General features: G+C 48.9%; 1 protein-coding gene across 1 annotated transcript; it reads right to left on the bottom strand.

The window, feature by feature from the left end:
• Positions 1-12551: 12551 nt before the first annotated feature.
• LOC131709035 (uncharacterized) lies at positions 12552-20367 on the bottom strand. The gene is made up of 2 exons (XM_059010645.1): positions 19152-20367; positions 12552-18981 (listed from the first exon to the last, which is right to left on the bottom strand). The coding sequence occupies exons 1-2, from the start codon at positions 20365-20367 to the stop codon at positions 14792-14794; spliced, it is 5406 nt and encodes a 1801-aa protein (XP_058866628.1). The 3' UTR covers positions 12552-14791.
• Positions 20368-20896: the final 529 nt, after the last annotated feature.

A 20896-nucleotide genomic window follows, 5' to 3' on the forward strand; every position in this document is an offset into this window, starting at 1 on the left:
GCTTGGTGTAATACCCGCGTGAATGGAGCTTGGTGTAATACCCGCGTGAATGGGGCTTGGTGTAATACCCGCGTGAATGGAGCTTGGTGTAATACCCGCGTGAATGGAGCTTGGTGTAATACCCGCGTGAATGGGGCTTGGTGTAATACCCGCGTGAATGGGGCTTGGTGTAATACCCGCGTGAATGGGGCTTGGTGTAATACCCGCGTGAACGGAGCTTGGTGTAATACCCGCGTGAACGGGGCTTGGTGTAATACCCGCGTGAACGGGGCTTGGTGTAATACCCGCGTGAACGGGGCTTGGTGTAATACCCGCGTGAACGGGGCTTGGTGTAATACCCGCGTGAACGGGGCTTGGTGTAATACCCGCGTGAATGGGGCTTGGTATAATACCCGAGGGGGTTTCAACTCCGCCCTGCCTACTCTGTCTATATACAGACAGAGAGAGAGTTGAAAAGGTCAGTGTCACATGATTTGAATGGAATGAGGAAGGCTGTTCAGTGCCTGGCAGTTCGGATTCTCTAGGGCAGCTCAGAGCCAGGTAAAGGGATTTTTAGAGAACAATGAACAGAACCCAGAAGCACCCGAATGAGTGAAGAGGGGTATGTGAAGAATAAGCAAATACCATCTGGAGCTACTTAGACTTACAATACAAAACAAAATGGGGTAAACATGTCAGCCATCTATATACTGTATATTGTTTTATATATTGTTTTAAGATCATTTAAAAAATGTCACATTCTTACTGATGTATTTTTGTCGAGTGAAATTCTAGTGCTGCCCTTTTGAACCCACAAATAATAATTAATAATAAAAATGAAGATGAAATAAAATCCTTTGTAAAATAGCGTTTACTGTCTCTTATTTTACATGATTGTACGTCTTTGTGAATAGTTGTTATTTAATGCATTAGTTTGCTTTTGAATTCGTTTTACTCGGTTAACCCGGTATTCTCTAAACACCCCCATCGTGTGGTCAGACCCAGGCATCGTATTTATTTTAAGGGCACATCATTGTTATCTATAGAATCTCGTGTAGGCATACGTGGTCATTATTCCTACTTAAATATATGTTACAGGCATATTGTGAATCAGGCATTTCATGAAATGGCTGATCCCTGCTCATCTGGTATCATTAACTCAGACATGTTTGCTGCTTTTAGTTGTATTCAGTGGGGTGTTTAAAATGGGGTTAGACATGTTCCCACAACTTCCTGATCCCAAATTGAATTAAAGTGCTGTGCATCCATGAATTCTATTTCCTAAAATTAAAAAAAATGTTTAAATCACAAAAATATTTATCGGGAATAAAAACCTTTTCAAGAGAGGCTGTCTCACCAGTTTAAGTGAATTTAAGTCTGAGATATAACTAGTGTTACAATAATGCATAAACTAGCTTAATATATTCTGTGCTAAAATATTGTGATTATTATGCCGTTCTTGTGTTGAAGTTTACAGCAGCGCCTCTAAGTAAGTTCCTGTGCTGTCTGCTGGTTTTAAGAACAATTAATGCTCTACATACATTTTCATGTAAAAAACATGACTCACTTCATAAAATATGAATGTACTGTGAGAGATGAACCTTCTGAACCTTCTGGTATAAGAGACGCATTCTGTGTAGTTTGGGACTATAAACCAGTCCTTAAACCATGAAAGAAGCATCTCTCATTATAATCATTATAATCAGGGGTTCAGATAACTGGTACGCATGCACACCAATAAAAAACAAACACAGCACAGGCGTTCTGAGGGCGTGTGAGCATCCTCTGATCTCACAAGCCTAAAGGCAGAATCGCTTTTACGCCGAGCAAGCCAGAGCAGAGGTGGGCGGGCTACCGATCCTAGAGAACAGAGACCAGCCCTGCCTCTTATCCACTCTGAATGTGCTCGGTGTGGCCAGTAGGGTTCGCTGTTGTGCAATGAGGAGAAGGAGTCCCTGCCGGTTTCTCATCCCCCACCCCTGGGAGTGTCAGAGTGAACTGGCGCCGTCCAAGCTGTGTGACTGTGTATTGGTGCACAGGATATAAATGGGTCTGTGTAGCACGAGTGATTTAAAATATATAGTTGTATTTAGGCACGGGGTTTGCACAATCACTTCACATGCAGATGAAGCATGTAATAGTATGTGAGCACAGGGTTGCATAAATTAGTTCACGTGCTGGGATTCAAGTGAATAATTAATTGGTATTTGAATCCCGGCACAACAGTATATATAGATGCATGTTTTACTCACTCAGGGTTGTGTATTTGATGAGTGGAGAATGGGTGTGGAGAGAAGGAGAAATTATTAAGAGAATAATAAGCAATTTCTACGTCGTGCTGAAGGACCAGCACGGTACTTGTTTGTTTAGTGTTCTTCCACTGTCTGTTTTGTTTGTCTATTTATTTTGACCTCAAGTGCCGTGTGCTGTTTTTGTTTAAATCATTTATTTGTTTAATTGAATTAAACGCAGTGAGCGCCGCAGCATTTCAGTTTCACTGCCAGTACTGTCTGTCTATATGTGTTCCTTCCTGGCCTGACGTCACCCCTACAGCCAGCCTGTTCACAGTAAGATGACACTGAAACCTTTGATCCTGAATCCAACATCCTTGACAGGTGGAAATCGTTTTGAAAACTGGTGCTAAATTATTAAATACCACCCTGTGACAGAAAGACAATGATTCTTGGTGGTAAATCTCCCTCCCGACCTGTGAGGGCGCTAAGTAACGGGAACAGAGTACCCTGGACTGTTTGGCCCGACACTTAGTTCCCAGGGTTAAAAGGAAGTCAGTCATTTAGAAAAGGGGCGGGGTTTCGGTACATTAACTCATCGACCCGGAAGGGAAATGATGCAGCGGATTGCAAAGCGGCTGCAATCGTTTACCAAGGGGTCATGAGTGACGGTATAAATAGGGGTTGAAGTGACGTGATCTGTGCCTTCGTTTTGGTTAGAGAACAACCTGGAAGGACCTGTGTTTTGTGTGAAGAAAATCGTGAGTGTTTTGTTTGTTTATTGTCGTGTCGCAATAATACTGTTTGTGATTTATTTAGACGTCTAAACAGGTTCCAGGAGCTGTCGCTAAAGGCCAGCACAAACCTGGACAACACTGCACTGTGTTTACACTACAGTACTGTGTTTTCACTATGAGCACTAGAGCACGCACTGTGGACGGGTGTTTGTGTTTGCGTTTGTGTTACATGTGGGTGAATTAAATCAGGACTGTTATTATTTCGGGGCCAACCCGCGGATTACAGATAAACAATACACGCCGCTGTATTGCTTCTCATTGACATTGTTATTATTTACTGTTGTCAGCCATCAGGCATTTGGATTACTAAATACAACCATTGCACCTGGATTATGTAATTGTCTGTCTGTTCATTGATCACCTGCACCTGCACACTGTTAAACACACCCTAATCAAGGCCCCCTTACAACTTCTCACACAACACAAACCTTCTCTCCTGTGTATGTGGGTGAGTGTGGGTGGGTGTGACAGGGTGGCTGTGTGGTGACGTCAGGTCAGAAGCAGGAAGGGAGAAAACTCTGACAGCAGGTAGTACTGCAGTTCAAACAGAAAAGTTTTATTTAAATAATAAAAATAAATAAAAAGTTCAAACAGAAAAAGACTGTGCTCGCAGAGCAAAATAGAAGTTTAAACAAAACAAAATCACGCACACAAAATAAACAATAAATGATCCAGGTCAGGCTGGGCAGTAGCCTTCACTCATCCTGGATTTACTTTTAAGTTTCGTTTTCACTTGCTCTCTCCGCTCTCGTTCCTCCTCTTGAACACCCACCTGGAGTGCAGAGAGCTGCAGGTTTATATATCGTGGCCGAGGGGTTTAACTGGCTAGGAATTATTCTATTATCCCTCGGCCACAATCTGCACAAGTTTATTAATTATTCTTGGCAGAGGACGAGCACCAATCTCGCCTCTGCAAGAACACGTTTTAAAATAAACAAAACAAACGCAGAGACTGAATTCCACAGAATCTCACAGTAACCCATAAGACCAGTGAAAACTTATCGTGCAAGGACTAAAACAACTAAAATAACTAGAGTCATACTGTCCTGTCTTCCATTCTCGCGGTATGTGATCTGCATCTTATCTGCATATTATCTGCTTAATAATAACATAGTCCTGAGAGCTACACATGTAGAAATTAATTAAAGCTACTTATTAACAACCATATATGGAAATGGTTTGTATTTCAAATGCTGCGCCTGTCTTGTGCTTGAGGGATGTATAAGCAACCCAGTGTCCGGAGGTCAGGTGTGCATCCTACTGAGACCGGAGCTCGCTGCTCTGTTTCTGTTCTATTACTACAATAAACTACATCTGATTTTCACTACCTTTACACATTAGTGGTGTGTGTTTTTCTTACACATTGCTACAGCACTGGTGGACCATGATGATGGGTGTCTCTTGTGTCATCTGGAAAGAGCTGCATGTTCTGTGTCTTACTTGATGGCAGTCTGCAGTTGCTTGTGTTGTCTGGTTCTTGGGTTGCTTGTGTGGGGGTGGGAATGGCGAGTTTGGGTTAAAAACCCCAACGCCACATTTCCTTGCTTTCCTCGCAACCCTAACTGCTGCATTAACATAGTTTTTTTGCAATGAATTTCCTTGATTTTTGAGGAGACTGTTTGTTTGTATTTTCATTATAAACTACACCTCTTCTGTGGAGGTGTTCCATACATGACTGCTGCATGTCACCACATTTTATTAGACATGGTAACCCTTTAGGGTCCCAGCTATTTTTTAATTTTTTTTTTGTCACTGTTGTTAGATTTGTGGCTATAACTCTTTAACTATAAAGGTTACAGGTACATGTCATACATGAAATGAAATGGCACACACTAGGCTTTTATAAAAAAAAAAGTGAAATAGTCTGAAACTCACCCTGTTCAATACAGATAAGAAAAACCACAGAAAGAGAGACACTTTTTAGAAAAAAAAACAAACATAATTTATTGTTTGTAAAAAATATAAGCATGGCCAGCTCAAATCTGACAGTGCACAATTTTGAACAAATCGGCACTAGTACGCTTCCGTAGTAAACTTTAACATAATTGTCATTATATCAAACATTTCAATAAGTTATTTATTGCTGCCCTCACATTACTTAGCGCTCCGCAGCTTGTGTGTTCAGTATATATGTAAATGCTCTGGCTCTTATTGTATTACTTGTATTGTAACACTTGAAATGTATTTGCTTACGATTGTAAGTCGCCCTGGCTAAGGGCGTCTGCTAAGAAATAAATAATAATAATAATAATAATAATAATAATAATAATAATAATAATAATAATAATAATAAATATTCATTCACCTTACTGACTGACATGTTATTATAATTTTTTATTGATAAGTAAAATTGGACACTCAGCTCCGTTTGATATGCATTCTGGGAGCTGTAGTTCAAACTGGAGAGCGTGTCTATGTGATTGCATTGTTTACAGGCACCACAGAACTACATATCCCAGAGTGGCCTGACGTGCAGAGACGGGATTCCTTGCTAAGAGGATTTAACAAAGTCCCGAATGCTAGGCGGTTATATTTTTATTATTAATAACTCAGGAACCGTTTCATATGCATTACTCAGTTTGGTGCAGAAATTCAGTACCGTGTAGCCTGTACATGAGAGCAAAAAACGCAAAAAAAACCATGTTAAATATAGGGGGGAAAAAAGGGAACTTTTACTAAAAAACGGGTACCCAGATCTCAGAAACCACACAAGGTGGCATCATGAAACTCCCCACGCTTTCACAATATTGCAAGTCAATGGAACATGCAAATCTTCGTCAGAGTTATTAAAGTGCAAAGTTAGGGGTTAACACTGAGCACCCAGCTCAACCCTAACTATAGTGACGGGGCAGCTGCCACGCCAGGTCCCTTATTGGGACAGGACTTAAGAATGGACTGAGGAACAGGGGGTGAAATTGTTCAAATGTTGTTTTGATTTTATGCTACACTATTCTTTTCTTTCTTTCTTTCTTTTTATTTATTTAGTGTGTCCAGTTCCCCACATGGCTCAGGATACCCGATGATTCAGTGGGTATCCTCCGATCCCAGGACCAAGTCAGCGTCCTTTTTCACCCAGGAACTTGAGAGTGGATGTCAGCGAGCTATCGAACTCTGGAAGACAAAGGCCAGCCCTGCAGGTGTCTGCCCTTATCTCACTGGGCGGCTAGCCAGCAGGGTTCACTGTAGAGCAATGAGAAGAAACAGTCCCTGTCGGTTTTATCTCTCTAACTTATGGGAGCACCAGAGCCTATCTCCCTCCTTACGGAGTCCCCAGCAAAGACTGGCCACTTTGCACAGCCAGGACGTGAACCTGCGCTGTCTGACTCGCCCTGCGAGGGACGTGAACCTGCGCTGTCTGACTCGCCCTGCGAGGGACATGAACCTGCGCTGTCTGACTCGCCCTGTGAGGGACGTGAACCTGCGCTGTCTGACTCACCCTGTGAGGGACGTGAACCTGCGCTGTCTGACTCGTCCTGCGAGGGACGTGAACCTGCGCTGTCTGACTCGCCCTGCGCAGGACGTGAACCTGCGCTGTCTGACTCGCCCTGCGAGGGACATGAACCTACGCTGTCTGACTCGTCCTGCGAGGGACGTGAACCTGCGCTGTCTGACTCGCCCTGCGCAGGACGTGAACCTGCGCTGTCTGACTCGCCCTGCGAGGGACATGAACCTACGCTGTCTGACTCGGCCTGTGAAGGACGTGAACCTGCGCTGTCTGATTCGCCCTGTGCAGGACGTGAACCTGTGCTGTCTGACTCGCCCTGCTAGGGACATGAACCTGCGCTGTCTGATTTGCCCTGCGAGGGACGTGAACCTGCGCTGTCTGACTCGCCCTTCGAGGGATAGCCGGCCGCTACAGTGTGTGTGTGTGTGTTACCACCAGAATCAATCATGGCAGCGCCACAGAGGAGCAACCAGTTCAGAGTCTCACTTGTAATTAAGCATTTCTTCTTTTCTTTCTCTCTTGAAGAATCTTCCAAATAATGATTCGCTTTCTTTTATCACTTGAATCCATATCTAACTAGCTAGCTAGAACACAGAATGCTATGTGATAGAGCGGGGAAATGTCTTCATTGGTACAATTGCACAATATCGATAACAAACACATACATTCACACTCGCTCACTTCCTGGTTTTGTCATTGCTTACTGTGCTGCATTGTGGGAGATTGCTTTGGAATAAGTGCGGTGCACTTCAGTTCTCCAGTATGAAATCAATTGGTTCATGGAATACAATGAAGTGCGACTCTAACACGTATTCATCTCAATTCAGTTCTGCACGCCGCTGTTTGAAACAGGGGTAAGTGACTTGCTCAGGGTCACACAGCGAGTCAGTGAGTGAGGCAGGATTGGAACCGGGGACCTCCTTGTTACAAGACCTTTTCTTTAACCATCAGACCATACAGCCTCTCTCTCTCTCTCTCTCTATATATATATATATATATACAGCTCTGGAAAAAATTAAGAGACCACTGCAAAATTATCAGTTTCTCTGGTTTTACTAGTTATAGGTATGTGTTTGGGTAAAATGAACATTTTTGTTTTATTCTATAAACTACTGACAACATTTCTCCCAAATTCCAAATAAAAATATTGTCATTTAGAGCATTCATTTGCAGAAAATGACAACTGGTCAAAATAACAAAAAAGATGCAGTGTTGTCAGACCTCGAATAATGCAAAGAAAATAAGTTCATATTCATTTTTAAACAACACAATACTAATGTTTTAACTTAGGAAGAGTGCAGAAATCAATATTTGGTGGAATAACCCTGATTTTCAAGCACAGCTTTCATGCGTCTTGGCATGCTCTCCACCAGTCTTTCACATTGATGTTGGGTGACTTTATGCCACTCCTGGCGCAAAAATTCAAGCAGCTTGGCTTTGTTTGATGGCTTGTGACCATCCATCTTCCTCTTGATCACATTCCAGAGGTTTTCAATGGGGTTCAGGTCTGGAGATTGGGCTGGCCATGACAGGGTCTTGATCTGGTGGTCCTCCATCCACACCTTGATTGACCTGGCTGTGTGGCATGGAGCATTGTCCTGCTGGAAAAACCAATCCTCAGAGTTGGGGAACATTGTCAGAGCAGAAGGAAGCAAGTTTTCTTCCAGGTCAACCTTGTACTTGGCTTGATTCATGCGTCCTTCACAAAGACAAATCTGCCCGATTCCGCCTTGCTGAAGCACCCCCAGATGAGTCCAATTTTCAGCTTTGCCCAACACCTGGTCGTCTAATGGTTAGACGGAGACCTGGAGAGGCCTAAAAGCCACAGTGTCTCGCACCCACTGTGAAATGTGGTGGAGGATCGGTGATGATCTGGGGGTGCTTCAGCAAGGCTGGAATCGGGCAGCTTTGGCATGAGTCAACATTACATTACATTATTTGTTTATTTAGCAGACGCCTTTATCCAAGGCGACTTACAGAGGCTAGGGTGTGTGAACTATGCATCAGCTGCAGAGTCACTTACAATTACGTCTCACCTGAAAGACAGAGCACAAGGAGGTTAAGTGACTTGCTCAGGGTCACACAATGAGTCAGTGGCTGAGGTGGGATTTGAACCGGGGACCTCCTGGTTACAAGCCCTTTTCTTTAACCACTGGACCACATAGCCTCCTGGAAGAAAACTTGCTTTTGTTATTGTGACCAGTTGTCATTTTCTGCAAATAAATGCTCTAAATGACAATATTTTTATTTGGAATTTGGGAGAAATGTTGTCAGTAGTTTATAGAATAAAACAAAAATGTTCATTTTACCCAAACACATACCTATAAATAGTAAAACCAGAGAAACTGATAATTTTGCAGTGGTCTCTTAATTTTTTCCAGAGCTGTATATATATATATATATATATATATATATATATATATATATATATATATATATATAATGTGTTTTGTATATATTAATCCTTTGTGATCCTTTGTGTTCATCGCCAGCTACATTGACACATTTTGACAGGATGTAAGGTGGGTCTTAGCCAAGGACGGTTTACTTGGCATCATGACCAGGTGCTGCGATGTTTGGCCTTAGCATTGGAAGACAAGCGCAGCATGACCAACAGGTTGCCACCAATTCCAGCAATATATGACACACGAAGAACAACATTCCTCTGACCCCTGTCTCAAGAAAAGGTATTAAAACCAAAACTTGTCTAGGACAACTGGAAGCTGCTAGAGACTGAAAAATGCTGGCAGATGTTGGACAACAGCTTATTTTCCCCACCTGAGATTGCCACCACTAACCTTTGACCAGATATTGTCTTGTGGTCTGGATCAGCACACCTTGTTCACCTGGTAGAGTTAACAGTTCCATGGGAGGATGCTGTGGATGAGGCGTATGAAAGGAGGAAACTTCGGTACGCTCAACTAGCTGCTGAAGCGGAACAGCGAGGATGGAGAGTCTGGGTTTACCCAGTGGAGGTGGGTTGTCGAGGATTTGTGGCATACTCCATAACCCAGTTCCTCAGAGACATCGCATTCAGTGGTCAAGAGTTGCAACGCATAGTGAAGAAATTATCTGAAGCAGCAGAGAGGAGCAGAAACTAGATCTGGTTGAGATGAAAAAGATTCTGGTTGGGAACCTCAAGCACAGTAGAAAGAAAGCAAAGTCGATGTAAAGGAAGGTAAGCAAGCTGGGCTTAGCTGAGTGGGGGACGGAGGAGGTGATGCTGGGACACCAGAATCACTGTCAAGCCCTCTTAAGGTGTTGTGGGCTAGTCGACGAAACACCAAGGATGGAAGGTGCCCACTTGAAGACCCCAGAGAAGTACCCTACTCAGCTCAGTCCAGACAGTTGTCATGCTGATGCGCTGGGGAGACCGCACTGTGGTTGATCCCTGGAGCCAGCATCGCAGCCGTTGTGTGTGCTGATGCGCTAGGGAGGCAAAATAAGCTGATCCCTGGAGCCAGCATTACACTTCAGCCATCAACACCAGACAGAAGGATATCTACATCATCAGATGGAAGGAAATGCAGATGGATCACATTAGTTTACAGTAAAAATAAGCTATGTCTTAGTTGGAGCTTATCTTGGCGAGAGCTGAGTCCAATATCAGCACGAAGTTTTAACACCTACTCTCATGTAATGGAAATCATAAGTTTTATATATTAATACAAGTACTTAATCTCATTTGCATAGATATAAATATCAAAGGAGAGGCACATGTCAGGAGGGCAGTTGTATTTAGAGGCTGTTGTCTGTTTTTTCATAGGTTGTTAAAATTAGGGCCTTAAGTTTTTTGCTTGTTTTTAACCTGTAATGTAGCCCTACAGCCACACGATGTCGCCATAGCCTCCACAGTGAGCCACATATGAGAAATCATTAAACAATCATCTCATGATATTACTTTAACCATTTGAATTGCTCATCCCATCACTACAAAGCATTAGCAGGTTAATAAACACAACACTGTAGCTGGCTACTGACATTTATTTAACCCTTACATCCCTGTGAATACGTAGAAGAGGAATTTAAAAGGACGTTTTTTCAATATCTCAGAGAACGCATAAGTATAAATAACTTATTAAAGGTTTTAATTTATCAGTACACTTTTACACAAATTATTCTGTAAATGACATTTCCTTGATATCTGGATCTCACCAGGCACAAATATATATTTCATCAACAGAAGAGAACATTTTGTTTTTTAATAGATTTCCCATTTCTGGCACCGATCCCTGAACACTATAGACATTATAACCATTTATTGGAATCTGTGCATTTGATAGATTCTGTAACACATGTAAGCTGTTATTTGCTCTTTGTTTTGTTCATAGAAGCCCATAAGTGTTATTTATGTTTGCACGAAACAAAAAAAAAATGTTGTGTCAGTTGTTGTGCATTATATTGTAATGCCCTGGGTCTGCTGTACAGTGTCCGGGGAGGTTCTGGTGCAGGGTTATTTATTGTAACGCCCTGGGTCTGCTGTACAGTGTCCGGGGAGGTTCTGGTGCAGAGTTATTTATTGTAACGTCCTGGGTCTGCTGTACAGTGTCCGGGGAGGTTCTGGTGCAGGGTTATTTATTGTAATGCCCTGGGTCTGCTGTACAGTGTCCGGGGAGGTTCTGGTGCAGGGTTATTTATTGTAATGTCCTGGGTCTGCTGTACAGTGTCCGGGGAGGTTCTGGTGCAGGGTTATTTATTGTAATGCCCTGGGTCTGCTGTACAGTGTCCGGGGAGGTTCTGGTCCAGGGTTATTTATTGTAATGCCCTGGGTCTGCTGTACAGTGTCCGGGGAGGTTCTGGTGCAGGGTTATTTATTGTAACGTCCTGGGTCTGCTGTACAGTGTCCGGGGAGGTTCTGGTGCAGGGTTATTTATTGTAACGCCCTGGGTCTGCTGTACAGTGTCCGGGGAGGTTCTGGTGCAGGGTTATTTATTGTAACGTCCTGGGTCTGCTGTACAGTGTCCGGGGAGGTTCTGGTCCAGGGTTATTTATTGTAATGCCCTGGGTCTGCTGTACAGTGTCCGGGGAGGTTCTCGTCCAGGGTTATTTATTGTAATGCCCTGGGTCTGCTGTACAGTGTCCGGGGAGGTTCTGGTGCAGGGTTATTTATTGTAACGTCCTGGGTCTGCCGTACCAAAGTCTTGGTGGAGTTTCCTATGTTCATTTACATGTTTTTGTAATGATGTCTGTGGACAGTAACACAGAGGATGAATGTGAATGTGGCAGTAACTGTGAGAGACCTCGACGTCTCGGGACAGAGAAACAGATCCGCAAGTGAATGAGTAGCACCGATGGCAACATTCACACTTCAACTGAATATACCGTTTATTTGCAAAGGCACTCCTTTGTTTGTTTTTCTATTGATAGAACACAAAATGGTGATACAGCAAGAAGAACAGCAACGATAATAATAATGAACGCCAGCCTTTGCTTAGAAACTAAATGAGTTCCATTTAACGAAACAAACAAAACACAACTGGTCTATATTCATTGTATTCGATTGTGTATCAGACGTTTCCGCAAGCTGCAGCTTGTGGTGCTGAAAGAACAGCTCCGCGTAAATGCATCGTTGATAGCGCAGTGTGGAGTAGTGGTTAGTGCTCTGGACTCTTGACCGGAGGGTCGTGGGTTCAATCCCCGATGGGGACACTGCTGCTGTACCCTCGAGCAAGGTACTTTACCTAGATTGCTCCAGTAAAAACCCAACTGTATAAATGGGTAATTGTATGTAAAAAATAATGTGATATCTTGTAACAATTGTAAGTCGCCCTGGATAAGGGCGTCTGCTAAGAAATAAATAATAATAATAATAATAACAAAACGTGTGAAAATCTGATTGTGACTGATTGTAACAAATTGAGGAAAAATATGAAGGCAGATCAGACAGAAGATATATCTATTTTGTGTTTTGCCGTCAGGGCAGTTTTGTGGGTCCAGATTTTTACTGCCTACACAATCTTAACATCTGTTCTATTAAAAGAAAATATGCGCGTGCTCACACACACGCACACACACACACACGCACAAAGACACGCACGCACACACACACCCACGCACACACACGCGCACACACACACACCCACACCCACGCACACACACACACACACACACACACACACACACGCACACATCCGTGGGGGGCGGACTTAATGCACTGCCACTCCAGTAATAATTTTGTTCTGCGGTTCTCAATGGTTTTCACTTGACAGCTGTCAGCGCCTCCCTAGCATATTCTGAAGATCGCATGCGCCTCTGCACTAGAAAAGTGAAACGCGTCACTCCCTTAGCACGAACCTGGTTCTACACAAACCAGCGTCGCATGTCTGTGTCGTTCACTTCCCCTCCGTGTGCGTTGCTTATTTATTTATTCGCTCCTGTAGCCTTCAGGACCAACACTACCATAAACGTAATGAAATGTAAAGAACATAAGAAAGTTTACAAACGAGAGGAGGCCATTCGGCCCATCTTGCTTGTTTGGTTGTTAGTAGCTTATTGATCCCAGAATCTCATCAAGCAGCTTCTTGAAGGATCCCAGGGTGTCAGCTTCAACAACTTTACTGGGGAGTTGGTTCCAGACTCCCACCCATTAGTATTGATTTTAAGTGTTACATTTTCAAATTTGACACCACGCGGTGTTGTTTCATATCTAAACCAAGGTATATTTCACAGTGTAAAATAAAGCACACACATCCAGAGTAATAATATCAACGTCCAGCATTTTAGCCGGTGGTTTCTGTAATGACGCGCATATTCTCTTTTAATAGAACACTTCTGTCTGTGCTGCGGAAGTTCACGGTAGGCTGATATATTGTAACGGATTGTGTGCCGTTCCGTGCCCGGACCCGGCCTCCACAAATATGTTAATGAGCAGCAGAGGACGCTGGGAGTGGCAAATAGGGTAAGGGAAATATTGTTGTTATTGTTGTTATAAATGTTTTACTGTGGAGTCAAGAACTAAACCCCAGCCCTGACTAACAAAAAATGACCATACCTAAAATAAACTCATTATCTTGGTACTGAAAATGCGTGGATTGCATATAATCGTAGAGGCAGGAAATCTAACCTTGCAATGAACGCGTGTTAACAAGTTATGTTCTGTTCTAAGTAATGTCTTGTTCCCTTCAAACATGTTATAAGGAGAGATTCTGAAATAATAAGTGAATCAACACTATGAAACCTGAACAAATATACCATCCCAACTTTCAACACCCAAAAAGGGGGGTGGAGCGCATGGCTGCCTGACCCGGCGCTAAAATGCCTCGTTACTGCTCTGATTTTGCGTGTTCAGAACTCTCAAATCAATGAGACATGCCTTCATTTATCCATTAATATCGAGACTTTCATTAGGTGAAATATCATTCATTTGCGAATTGGTATGTAGGAGCTCTTAACTCTTATCTGACGTACAATGTAGTGAATGGGCAAATATCGACTATCCACGCGACTATCCAAAACCAACCCAACTTCACCGGGGTAAAGGAGGGCACTGAAACAATACCGCCCGCGATGAAGACAGTGAAGACGCGGCACAGAGGGGTAATGCTGCGCTTCACGGTTTCACTGGCTGTACTTGGAGTTTGCCGTCTACAGAAACGAGACATTCTTTGGTTAATATAAAGCTTCCTCATCCAGCCCTGTATACTATACGCGCATATGGGATGTGGTTTGATTTAAACAAAGTATTAATAGGATTCACAGTCAAAGGAATGTCAGCTTCCCAATAAAGCTGGTTTGAAACAGTCTAGGTGATATGGTTGTGAATATCAAATCAATATCGAACTTCACACCAACTTTACCACGGTGCAACACCTTGCTATTAAACTTCAGCATCGTCAGCTAGTTCAGCCGGTCTGCTTCCACGGATTGACGTTGCTCTGTGAAAATGAGTCCATATTGTAGCGTTCTGTGCTATGGGGATGAGACAGACTCGGGAGAGACCAGATGAGGTTCCACGTACTTTTATTTTTTTAATTTCTTTAATAACACAACGAAACCCTGTTTGGGCCGGGGTTCACGCCAAAATAACAAATAGCTGTCTCTCTCTCTTTTACACCGCAGACTCACCGACAAGCACTCTCTCAGCCGGTACTCTGTCTCTCGTAATCGCTCTCCAGTCAGACATTCACACGCATTCTCCCGCTCGCGGCTTCCCCCCCCTCCTACTTATAGCCTCTGGGGGAACCGCCCACTGCACACACACGCATGCACTCACGCAGACACACACCAACGGCGTGCCCCGTACCCTCACAATACATGGAACCTTAAACAGGACGTAACAAACAAGACAAACACAATGTCCAGGATGCTGCCATCGCCAGGGTCGTTACACAGCCCCCCCCTTAGTCCCTCGTCCCCGAGGGAAGAACAAAGTCTCGAAAACGACCCGGGAGGCGATGCTGTCTTTGCGGGCGGGAGCCCTGCGTGGAGGACGGGCTCCTGTCAGCCACAGGGGACAGGGAAACTGAACCGTCGGGGGAGGAACCCTCAGCCCTGGGGGTGGGGGGACTGTTAGGGCGGGGTGGATCAGGAGGGGGCAGGAGAGGACTGTCAGAAGCTGCTGGGTCGGATGGTGCTGGGTGTTGTCCCAGGTAGGGGGCCAGCCGATCCTGGTGCAGCACTACCTTGCGTCCTCTGTGAGGTAGCTGCACCCGGTAGGCCACGTCCCCGATCCTCTCCAGGACATGGCAAGGACCAAGCCAGTGGCTGTCCAATTTGGGGCAACGGCCCCGCTGTCTCTTGGGGCTGAAGACCCACACGAGCTCCCCGGCGGTGAAGTGGCGCCCCCGTACTCGGAGGTCATAGTTCCGCTTCTGCCGTACCCCAGCAGCCTGCAACTGGTCCCTGGCGAAGCTGTGGGCTGATTCCAGTCGGTCCTGTAGTCTCCTGGCATACTCAGGGCCCGGGGGTACACTGGGGGCATCTGGGGGACGACCAAAAGCTAGCTCCGCAGGAGTGCGCAGCTCACGCCCCAGCATGAGCAGGGCAGGGGTGCAGGCGGTGGAATCCTGGACAGCAGAGCGGCAGGCCAACAGCACGACAGGCAGGCGGGTGTCCCAGTCCCGCTGGTGGGTGGCGGTGGTGACAGCCAGCTGTACGGCCAGCGTGCGGTTGAACCTCTCCACCAGTCCGTCGCTCTGAGGGTGCAGAGGGGTGGTCCGCGTCTTCTTGATGCCCAGGCGCCGGCACATCCCGGCAAAGACCCGGGACTCAAAGTTGCGCCCTTGGTCGGAATGCAACTCTTGAGGGACCCCGAACCGGCTGAAGAACCCCTCCAGCAGTGCTTCAGCGACCGTCTCTGCCTCCTGGTCTGGCAAAGCGTACGCCTCTGGCCACTTAGTGAAGTAATCGAGGGCCACCAGAACGAACCGGTTCCCCCTCTCGGAGCGTGGAAAAGGGCCTAGTACGTCCACGGCAACCCTCTCCATAGGCCCCCCGACCTGGTACTGCTGGAGTGGGGCGTGCGACCGGCCCTGGGGTCCTTTCCGGGCAGTGCAGATGTCACAGCGTCGGCAGTGGTCCTCCACGTCTCGCCTGCACTGCCCCCAGTAGAACGACTGGCGGAGCCGCCTCAGGGTCTTCGTCACTCCAAAATGACCAGTGCCTGGGGTCCCATGATGGGCCTCTAGCACCTCCTGGCGCATCGCCCCCGGGACAACCACCTGCCACCTCACCTCCCCCGTGGCGGGCACCTTCCACTGCCGCTGAAGGACTCTGTCACGCAAGGCCAACCCGCTCCACTGAGCCCACAGCCCCCGAGTGGCGGTGGAAAAAGGGGCCACCTCCTCCCAGGGAGGCCTTCGCTGCTCCTCTAGCCAATGTAGTATGGGGCGGAGGTCCGGGTCTCGGTCCTGATGGGCTCTCCAATCCACCCTCTCAGCCGATACTGCCACCCGGCATTGCTCTTCCCCCCGGCGGGACAGCTCTGCTTCCCTCTCCTCCTTTCTGCTGCAATGGGCGCATCCCTCCCGGGCACAGGGACGACGGGACAGCGCGTCCGCATTGGCGTGCTTCTCACCAGCCCGGTGTTGGATCCGGTACTGAAACGCCTGGAGCTGCTCGATCCAACGGGCGACCTGTCCCTCCGGCTCCCGGAACGTCAGGAGCCACTGCAGGGCAGCGTGGTCTGTGCGAATGGTGAAGGGGAGCCCGCAGAGATAGTGGCGGAAGTGGCGGACCCCCTCCACCACCGCAAGCAGCTCCCGTCGGGTGACGCAATACCGGCGCTCTGCCTTGCTGAGCGACCGGCTAAAATACGCCACCACATGCTCCCCTTCTGGACCCGGCTGGGATAAGACAGCCCCGATCCCCTCGTTGCTTGCATCCGTGTCCAGCAGGAAGGGAGAACGGACATCCGGGGGAGCCAGCACCGGGGACTGGCACAGCGCATGTTGCAGGGAGGCGAACGCCTCCTGGCACGCCGGGGTCCACTCAAAGGGCTCGTCTTTCCTCAGGAGGCGGTGCAGGGGGGCAGCGATGGTGGCAAAGCCCTGCACAAACCTGCGGTAGTAGGACGCAAGCCCTAGGAAGCTTCTAACCTGCCGGGGGTTGACGGGAATAGGCCAGTCCCTCACTGCGGTGACCTTGTCCACCTCTGTCTGGATCCCCTCTGCTCCCACTCGGTGCCCGAGGAACGAGACCTCCTGGCGCATCAGCTGGCACTTTTCAGAGTGCAGTTTTAGCCCCGCTTTCCTCACTCGCCGGAGCACCTCATGCAGGGAGGCCAGGGCGTCCTGGAAGGTCCCTCCGTGGACTAGCAGGTCATCCAGGTAGACCAGGCACTCCGAGGGGGGTACTCCGGCCAGCACCTTTTCCATGAGCCGCTCGAACGTTGCGGGGGCGTTGCAAAGTCCGAACGGCATCACAGTAAACTGCCACAGACCCCGTCCAGTGGAGAAGGCAGTCTTCGGCCGTGCAGAGGGATCCAGCGCAACCTGCCAGTAGCCGCTGCGGAGGTCCAGCGAAGAGAACCATCTAGAGCCGGCCACCAAGTCCAGGGACTCATCGATGCGGGGAAGGGGGTAGGAGTCCTTCTCCGTCACATCGTTCACTCGCCGGTAATCGACGCAGAAGCGCCACTTGCCGTCCTTCTTCCGCACCATGACTACCGGCGAGGTCCAGGGGCTGTCGGACGGCTCAATGATCCCCGCTGCCTTCATCTCCTCCAGCACCTGCTCTGTGGCTTCCTGGAGGGCGAGTGGTTGGCGGCGAGGGCGCTGCTTAATGGGGCGGGCGGCTCCCGTCTCGATCTGGTGCTGCACCAGGTGTGTCCGCCCCACGTCATCCGAGGCGGTAGCGAAACTGTGTCGATACTCATACACCAGTTCCCACAGCTGGCGACGCTCTTCTGTGCAAAGCCCTTCGCAGCTCCTGAGCCAAACTGCATGCACTGCGCTGAGAGCTGGGTCTTCAGGGGAGACTGGTGGCGGAGGGGAGATTGCTGGGGACGCTGAATTACTCCTGACAGTAGGGCGTGGCATGGCGGTATCCTCCCGCAGCCCTTGGGTAGCGGTTGGCGGCGCCGGGCAGGGTGGCGGGGCTGCCTGGGGGAGAGCTGCATTCCCCTGGGCCACGCTAGAACTGCAGGAGGGCGGCTGTACATGCTGGCGAGCATTGCGGCCTGAGGGTGGGCGTGTTGGCTGGCGAGCGTTGCGGCCTGAGAGTGGCCATGTTGGCTGGCGAGCGCTGGCACCTGAAGGCGGCTGTGCAAGCAGTAGCTCCTTCCGGAGTGGGGGCCGTCGAGACGCTGTATTGTCCCTGATGAGACTGGCGCATGATGGAGCCCGGGGGTGTGCTGAGGTCTCCCGTCTCATGGCGGCGGTCCGTTGTGTCCTCGGCAGATCCCGAAACTGTCGTGCGAAGGGGTCCCGACTCCGACCCAGCGGTCCAAGGGGTGAGGCTAAAGCTAAAGCCGGGCTCCCCTGTATGTGCAGTGTCCCGGTCCGGAGGTTTAGCTGTCCGCCTGTGTAGCGCAGGAAGTCCAGGCCCAGTATGCAGGGGTCCTGTACAGCTGCTACCCAGACAGGGTGGTGTACTGTCCGTCCAGCCACTTCAATAGCAAGGTTGCCCTTTCCTTGCATGGGGGCTAGCTCTCCAGTCACAGTGCGCAACTGCACGGTGGTGGGCTCCAGCCGGACCCCTGCAGGGAGCACATCGGGGCGGATGAGAGTCACCGTGGAGCCAGTGTCCACGAGAGCAGTGCACGGGACCCCCTCAATGCGGACGGGGACATGGCAGAAGTCCCCGGCAGTGGTCCTTCCTACCGCTATAGCTGGCTGGCACTGTCTGTGGTCGGCTGTTTCCGTGAGGGGTGACGCCCTGCTCTGTCGGCTACACGGGTTAGTACTGGTGGCGGCCGCTGCAGCTGGGTGGTCCGCGATTAATGGGACTGGACTGGGGGCACGCGTCGTCCCGTCTATGCGGGCCCCTTGGCGTTTCCCTGCGGTTGCTGTGTCAGGTGTGGTGGTGGTGCAGCAGCTGCTGCTGGGCAGTGGCGCCGTAGGTGGCCAGGCTGTCCACAGCCCCAGCACAGCTGTGGGGGGGTTTCAGGAGTCCGAGCTGGCTGGGTGATCGCCGCCCTGATGAGGGTGGTAAGCTCCGGGGGCCAGGTGGGGTCAATGGTGCGGTACGGGGCCTCCTCTTCTTCTGCTTGGGCCATGCGAGCTCTAGGTGGTGTGTGGTCAGGCCGCCTCTTCTGCTGACCACTCTCGCTCCCAGGGGCATGGTCCCGCTCCCCCTCCTCGAGCACCGCCTCGACTCGTTCGGCGTGAGCCACGGCAAGCTCTAGGGAGGTTGGGGCAGCAAACCGGACCTGCTGACGTAGAGCGGTCGGGGTCAGTCCGCGAACAAAGGCCTCGACAGCCAGGTCCTCCTGGGTGGCTGGCGGGAACATTGGGTACCCCCTCCGGGCCAGGTACCGGACATCAGCAGCCAGTACGCCCAGTTTCTCTCCGGGAGCTCTAGTGCGGTTGGCCAGCTGCAGGCGCAACCCGACTGCGGGCTCCACTCTCCCAAAACGGCGTTCGAGAGCTGCGGTTAACACCTCGTATTGGGCCACCTCGTCTGGGCCCAAGTCCAGCAGAACCTGCAGCGCTTCTCCCTCTAATGCAGCCGCCAACTGTCCTGCTTTCTCCGTCGGCCCCCAGTCATTAGTGAGCGCTGCCATCCTGAATTTGACGTGGTACGCCTCCCACGTCGATCTACCGTCATATCGGCCTGCTTTCACTGGCTGCCGGCTCGCCCCTGGCAACATGTTCCCCCCACACCGCATATTCTCTCTCCCGTGATCGGCACGGGGCCCATATCGGGGCTTAACATCACGCTCTCTTGTCAGACACACGCTCAGTTCAGCAACCAATGTCCCATAGCTACTACAGCCATTTAGATCGACGGTGGTTAAACAATGTAAAGCCTCTTCTTCTAAACAAGCAATTAAATTACTGGCTTTCTCTCTGTCTGTCCAGTTGTTTACCATTGCCATCATTTCAAACTGCTTTACAAAGTCTCGCCAATCGGCCTTACCGTTGTACTGCAAACGGCTGTAATAAACCCCCTTGTTGACATTCTGCTGCAGGGCGGGCGTGTCCGATGGTGACGCTGCCTCCTCCTTGACGCGCACTTGCGCTCCTCCTATCTCTGTGGCTGATGAGGTCCTTGCGGCGGCCGAAGAATCTCCTTCTCCCTCGATGACGATGGCGCAGTGCCCCTCAGCCTGCGGAGCAGTCTGTCTGTCTCCCAGCTCCGCCATCTTGATCCCTCTTTCCTCTTTCGCCCAAGGGTTCTTGCTCCTCCCTCGCTCCATGTTCTCTCCTCCCCATGCAGCGCCCATTCTCGGGTAGCTCCTGACCCACAGCTCAGCGACCAGCTCCTCCAGTCTGGCTCGCAGCTCGTCTTCTCTCATCTCTCTCGCGTCCGCCATCTTCTCCCTCTTGCTTCTGTTTCACCCCTCGTGACAGGCGCTGTACAAATCCCACTTCTGAAACACCAATGTAGCGTTCTGTGCTATGGGGATGAGACAGACTCGGGAGAGACCAGATGAGGTTCCACGTACTTTTATTTTTTGAATTTCTTTAATAACACAACGAAACCCTGTTTGGGCCGGGGTTCACGCCAAAATAACAAATAGCTGTCTCTCTCTCTTTTACACCGCAGACTCACCGACAAGCACTCTCTCAGCCGGTACTCTGTCTCTCGTAATCGCTCTCCAGTCAGACATTCACACGCATTCTCCCGCTCGCGGCTTCCCCCCCCTCCTACTTATAGCCTCTGGGGGAACCGCCCACTGCACACACACGCATGCACTCACGCAGACACACACCAACGGCGTGCCCCGTACCCTCACAATACATGGAACCTTAAACAGGACGTAACAAACAAGACAAACACAATGTCCAGGATGCTGCCATCGCCAGGGTCGTTACAATATGAAGAAACACTTCTTTCAGCAT

This window comes from Acipenser ruthenus, chromosome 41 (genome assembly GCF_902713425.1).
Source record: "Acipenser ruthenus chromosome 41, fAciRut3.2 maternal haplotype, whole genome shotgun sequence".
Lineage (NCBI taxonomy): Eukaryota > Metazoa > Chordata > Actinopteri > Acipenseriformes > Acipenseridae > Acipenser > Acipenser ruthenus.

Bases quoted from the DNA above. Each gene is read 5' to 3' on its own strand.
- LOC131709035 (XM_059010645.1), bottom strand. From the start codon at position 20,367: ATGGCGGACGCGAGAGAGATGAGAGAAGACGAGCTGCGAGCCAGACTG. The intron at 18,982-19,151 runs GTCAGCAGAAGA...ACCCCCCCACAG, and splicing joins TGCCCCTGGGAGCGAGAGTG to CTGTGCTGGGGCTGTGGACA.